Source organism: Bison bison, unplaced genomic scaffold (genome assembly GCF_000754665.1).
Source record: "Bison bison bison isolate TAMUID 2011002044 unplaced genomic scaffold, Bison_UMD1.0 scf7180017864503, whole genome shotgun sequence".
Classification (NCBI taxonomy): Eukaryota; Metazoa; Chordata; class Mammalia; order Artiodactyla; family Bovidae; genus Bison; species Bison bison.
The window spans coordinates 768,318-774,852 of NW_011495061.1; the positions used below are offsets into that span (position 1 = coordinate 768,318).

Here is a 6,535-nt window from a genome sequence, read left to right on the forward strand (position 1 = left end):
TGGACAGCGAAATTCAGAAACAGTTTGAAGAACTCTACGTATGTATTCATGTGGCCGGGCTCCCAGCCTGCAGCGGTCTGGGCCTGGATGTCCCTGGGGCTGCCCCGGGCGGCCTCCAGAGGGCAATCTTTCCAGATCCTGACGTTCTTCCAGGAACCCGGCCTCTCCCGGTGCCTTCTGTGGCAGCGAGGACTCGCAGGGTCTGTTTCCTCTTCCTCTCGGTCTCTTTTGGACCCTCTCGTCATTTATTGTGTGTAGTTTGAAGTGCCTTATGTGTTCCCCCAGCAGAGAGGCTGTGTCACAGTGGTCAGGACAGAGCCCGGGGCTGGTCCCTCTGTCTGATAGCTGTGTGCCTTGGGGCAAGGTGGGCACTGACTTTTCTGTCTTTATCTGTGTGGCGGGCGTGGTGGTAGCACCTGTGTAAGGTGGGGCAGTGTCGTGAACACACACGCAACTAGTTAGCTTTTAAGGCCAGTAATGCCTGTTGCGGTGGTTTTTTCCCAATGACTGATTTTCCTAGTGAGTCGTTAGGACATCAGGATGTGACATTTATTCCTAAGTGATAATCTCCAATCTTTCACCTGGTAGGACAGTGTGAGCCTCTGCTGATTTCTCTACAGCCCCTCCCATTTGCAGGGTCTCCTGACACAAGCTAAGAGAAACTGTTTATTGTCCTAGTTAGTAGAATAACATTTTAGGAAGGGATAGCACACACGCCATGACAGTGACGGTTACCCATGGCTGTCCTAAAATACTTCCTTTGGTTTGTGTGTTTTCTGGCCCACTATGAACAAATATCAGACATGCAAAAAGTTGAAATAGTAGTATAATTAGTATCTCCTGCTTAACCTCTTCACATTTCCTCACCTGTGCATTCCCATCTCACCCCCGGATGCCACCCGCACGTGCAGAGACACGCACCCCCTGAAGTGAACCGGCGTCAGTGTTTCACCAGGTGTGCCGCATCCACACGTGTGTTTATTTAAAAGCCCCTTTGGGGTTCGTGGTTAATTTTGTGGACAAATGTTGCTGGGCAAACCACAACTAGATTTTGGAAGGTTTTAGCCATAAGACCATGAAAAACTTACACTCTTTTTAGCTCAGGTGTCCAGTCGGTGAAGCACTTGTGTTTTTGCCTGAAGCGCTGAAGACTCTGCCCTTGAATGCAGAGGTGGAGGGTGTGCTGGACGTCTAGCACGACCCCCTTTACGTGGGATCTGCCGCAGGCGCTTGGCCCTGGCGATGGGCCTGACCGGCGATGAGGAGGGTACCATCCCAGCCCACGGATGGGGAGGCAGGTTGCATGGTGGTTTAGAGTGTGGAGTCAGGCAATTTGAATCCCAGTTCCCAGTTAATGTCTGATTTTTCTCAAATTAACCTCTTTCAACTCCTGTTTCTTCTTTAAAACTGGAGAAAATATTTTATCAGATTGTGATAAGTTTCCAATGAAAAACTGTATATAAAGCATTTAGTTCAGCCCCTAGCACTAAGGTGACAGTGGTTATAACTGTCCAAAACGACATCACAATCTGTAAAGTGATGTAACCGTCCCACAGAGTCCGCTCTAACATCAGTTCAGTTCAGTTGCTCAGCAGTATCTGACTCTTTCTGACCCCGTGGACTGCAGCACGCTGGGTTTTCCTGTCCATCACCAACTCCCAGACCTTAACATGGTGCCCCTGTATTACAGACAGTCTGTACTCAGCTTAATCATTGTGAGTTTTGTATTTGCTTTATTAACTATTTAAAAAACAAAAATTAATATTTCCTATTTTGTTTGAATTTAAGGAAGGAAAAACACTAAACGAATTTCAAGTCAATTAAATTTTTTTTCAGAACTATAAGTATTAAATTCTAAATAACTCTTTTAAGTTAAAAAAAAAAACCTAGATTGTGGAGAACACTGATTTTACATTTTTTTCTTTCAGTTCAGTTCAGTTACTCAGTTGTGTCCAAATTTTACGACCCCATGGACTGCAGCACACCAGGCTACCCTGTCTGTCAACATGTCCCAGAGCTTGCTCAGGGTGGATGGCTGAGGTCAGTGGTCAACACCATTGAGTCAGTGATACCATCAGCCATCTCATCCTCTGTCATCCCCTTCTCCTGCCTTCAATCTTTCCCAGCATCAGGTTCTTTTCCATTAAGTCAGTTTTTCCCATGAGGTGGCCAAAGTATTGGAGCTTCAGCTTCAGAATCAGTCTTTCCAATGAATGTTCAGGACTGATTTCCTTTAGGATGGACTGGTTGGATCTCCTTGCAGTCCAAGGGACGCTCAAGAGTCTTCTCCAGCATCACAGTTCAAAAGCATCAGCTCTTCAGTGCTCAGCTTTCTTTATGGTCCAACTCTTACATCCATACATGACTACTGGAAAAACCATAGCTTTGACTACGTGGGCCTTTATCAGCAAAGTAATGTCTCTGTTTTTTAATATGCTGTCTAGGTTGATCATAGCTTTTCTTCCAAGGAGGAAGCACCTTTTTTTGACTTTCTTGGCTGCAGTCTCCATCTGCAGTGATGTTGGAGCCCAAGAAAATAAAGTCTGTCACTATTTCCCTTGTTCCCCATCCATGTGCCATTAAGTGATGGGATTGAATGCCATGATCTTAATTTCTTGAATGTTGAGTTTTAAGCCAGCTTTTTCACTCTCTTCTTTCACTTTTATCAAGAGACTCTTTAGTTCTTCACTTTCTGCCATAGGGTAGTATCATCTGCATACCTGAGGTTATTGATATTTCTCCCAGCAATCTAGATTCCAGCTTGTGCTTCAACCAGCCTGGCATTTCACATGACATACTCTGCATGTAAATTAAATAAACAGGGAGACAATATATAGCCTTGAAGTGCTCCTTTCCCACTTTGGAACCAGTCTGTTATTCCATGTCTGGTTCTAACTGTTGCTTCTTTGCCTGCATACAGATTTCTCAGGAGGCAGGTAAGGTGGTCTGGTATTCCCATTCCTGAAGAATTTTCAACAGTTTGTTCTGATCCACAGAGTCAAAGGCTTTAGTGTCGTCAGTAAGGCAGAAGTAGATGTTTTTCTGGAATTTGCTTGCTTTTCTATGATCCAGCATATGTTGGCAATTTGGTCTCTTGTTCCTCTGCCTTTTCTAAATCCAGCTTGAACATCTATCTGGAAGTTCTCGGTTCATGTACTGTTGAAGCCTGGCTTGGAGAATTTTGAGCATTACTTTACAGCGTGTGACAGGAGTGCAATTGTACGGCAGTTTGAGCATTCTTTGGCATTGCCTTTCTTTGGGATTGGAATGAAAATATCATTTTCCAGTCCTGTGACCACTGCTGAGTTTTTCAAATTTGCTGGCATACTGAGTGCAGCACTTTCACAGCATCATCTTTTAGGATTTGAAAGAGCTCAACTGGAATTCCATCACCTCCACATGCTTTGTTGGTAGTGATGCTTCCTAAGGCCCACTTGACTTTGCACTTCAGGATGTCTGGTTCTAGGTGAGTGATCATACCATTGTGATTATCTGGGTCATGAAGATCTTTTTTTATAGAGTTCTTCTGTGTATTCTTGCAACATCTTCTTAATATCTTCTGTCCTTCATTGTGCTCATCTTTGCATTAAGTGTTCCCTTCGTATCTCTAATTTTCTTGAAGAGATCTCTATTCATTCCCATTCTATTGTTTTCCTCTATTTCTTTGCATTGTTCACTTAGGAAGGCTTTCTTATCTCTCCTTGCTATACTCTGGAACTCTACATTCAGATGGATATATGTTTCCTCTGCTCCTTCGCCTTTTGCTTCTCTTCTTTTCTCAGCTATTTACAAGGCCTCCTCAGATAACCATTTTGCCTTTTTGCATTTCTTTTTCTTGGGGATGGTTTTGATCACAGCCTTTGTACAATGTCGCGAACCTCTGTCCATAGTTCTTCAGACACTCTATCAGATCGAATCCCTTGAATCTATTTGTCACTTCCACTGTAAAATCATAAGGGATTTGATTTAGGTCATACCTGAATGGTCTAGTGGTTTTTCCCTACTTTCTTCAATTTAAGTCTGAATTTGCAATAAGGAGTTCATGATCTGAGCCACAGGCAGCTCCAGGTCTTGTTTTTGCTGTCTGTATAGAGTTCTCCATCTTCCGCTGCAAAGAATATAATCAATGTGATTTTGGTATTGACTATCTGGTGATGTCCATGTGTAGAGTCATCTCTTATGTTGTTGGAAGAGAGTGTTCGCTATGACCAGTGCGTTCTCTTGGCAAAACTCTGTTAGCCTTTGCCCGGCTTCATTCTGTGCTCCAACACCAAACCTGCCTGTTCTTCCAGGTGTCTCTTGACTTCCCACTTTTGCCTTCCAGTCACCTGTGATGAAAAGGACCTCTTTTTTGGGTGTTAGTTGTAAACGGTCTTGTAGGTCTTCATAGAACCATTCAACTTCAGCTCCTTCAGCATTAGTGGTTGGGATGGACTTGGATTACTGTGATATTGAATGTTTTGCCTTGGAAATGAACAGAGATCGTTCTGTCGATTTTGAGTCTGCACCCAAGTACTGCATTTCGGACTCTTTTGTCGACCATGATGGCTACTCCATTTCTTCTAAGGGATTCCTGCCCACAGTAGTAGATGTAATGCTCATCTGAGTTAAATTCACCCATTCCAGTCCATCTCAGTTCGCTGATTCCTAGAATGTGGACGTTCACTCTTGCCATCTCTTGTTGGACCACTTCCAGTTTGCCTTGATTCATGGACCTGACATTCCAGGTTCCTATGCAATATTGCTCTTTACAGCATCAAACTTTATTCCATCACCAGTCACATCCACAACTGGGTGTTGGTTTTGCTTTGGCTCCATCCCTTCATTCTTTCTGGAGTTATTTCTCCACTGATCTCCAGTAGCATATTGGGCACCTACCGACCTGGGGAGTTCATCTTTCAGTGTTCTCTCTTTTTGCCTTTTCATACTGTTCATGGAGTTCTCAAGGCAGGAATGCTGAAGTGGTATGCCATTCTCTTCTCCAGTGGACCATGTTTTGTCAGAACTCTCCACCATAAGCTGTCCATCTTGGGTGGCCCTACCTGGCATGGCTCATAGTTTCATTGAGTTAGACAAGGCTGTGGTCCATGTGATCAGTTTGGTTAGTTTTCTGTGATTGTGTTTTTCGTTCTGTCTGCCCTTTAATGGATAAGAGTAAGAGGCTTGTGAAAGCTTCCTGATGGGAGGGACTGGCTGTGCGCAATTGGGTCTTACTCTGATGGGAGGGCCATGCTCAGTAAGTTGATGGGTGGGGCTGTGTTCCCTCCCTGTAGTTTGTCCTGATGCCAAAATATGGTAGGGGTAATGGTTCAGTTAGTTCAGTTCAGTTCAGTCGCTCAGTCGTGTCCGACTCTTTGTGACCCCATGAATCGCAGCACGCCAGGCCTCCCTGTCCATCACCAACTCTCGGAGTTCACTCAGACTCATGTCCATCGAGTCAGTGATGCCATCCAGCCATCTCATCCTCTGTCGTCCCCTTCTCCTCCTGCCCCCAATCCCTCCCAGCATCAGTCTTTTCCAATGAGTCAGCTCTTCGCATGAGGTGGCCAAAGTACTGGAGTTTCAGCTTTAGCAGCATTCCTTCCAAAGAGCACCCCGGACTGATCTCCTTCAGGATGGACTGGTTGGATCTCCTTGCAGTCCAAGGGACGCTCAAGAGTCTTCTCCAACACCACAGTTCAAAAGCATCAATTCTTTGACGCTCAGCTTTCTTCACAGTCCAACTCTCACATCCATACATGACTACTGGAAAAACCATAGCCTCGACTAGACGGACCTTTGTTGGCAAAGTAGTGTCTCTGCTTTTGAATATGCTATCTAGGTTGGTCATAACTTTGTTCCAAGGAGTAAGCATCTTTTAATTTCATGGCTGCAATCACCACCTGCAGTGATTTTGGAGGCCCAAGAAATGAAGTCTGACACTGTGTCCACCGTTTCCCCATCTATTTGCCATGAAATGATGGGACCAGATGCCATGATCTTCATTTTCTGAATGTTGTACTTTAAGCCAACTTTTTCACTTTCCACTTTCACTTTCATCAAGAGGCTCTTTAGTTCCTCTTCACTTTCTGCCACAAGGCTGGAGTCATCTGCATATCTGAGGTTACTGATATTTCTCCCGGCAATCTTGATTCCAGCTTGTGCTTCTTCCAGCCCAGCGTTTCTCATGATGTACTCTGCATATAAGTTAAATAAGCAGGGTGACAACATACAGCCTTGACGTACTCCTTTTCCTATTTGGAACCAGTCTGTTGTTCCATGTCCAGTTCTAACCGTTGCTTCCTGACCTGCATATAGATTTCTCAAGAGGCAGATCAGGTGGTCTGGTATTCTCATCTCTTTCAGAATTTTCCAGAGTTTATTGTGATCCACACAGTCAAAAGCTTTGGCATAGTCAATAAAGCAGAAATAGATGTTTTTCTGGAACTCTCTTGCTTTTCCCATGATCCAACGGATGTTGGCAATTTGATCTCTGGTTCCTCTGCCTTTTCTAAAACCAGCTTGAACATCTGGAAGTTCACAGTTCACATATTGC

General features: G+C 44.3%; 1 protein-coding gene across 2 annotated transcripts in view; it reads left to right on the plus strand.

Annotated features, from left to right (window-relative positions):
• Positions 1–6,535, plus strand: part of NCAPG2 (non-SMC condensin II complex, subunit G2) — a 70,198-nt gene that overhangs the window by 18,583 nt on the left and 45,080 nt on the right. For both annotated transcript variants that reach the window (XM_010829252.1, XM_010829251.1), the window contains exon 11: positions 1–38. In XM_010829252.1, coding sequence (XP_010827554.1) covers positions 1–38 — 38 coding nt within the window. The remainder of the gene's footprint in view (positions 39–6,535) is intronic.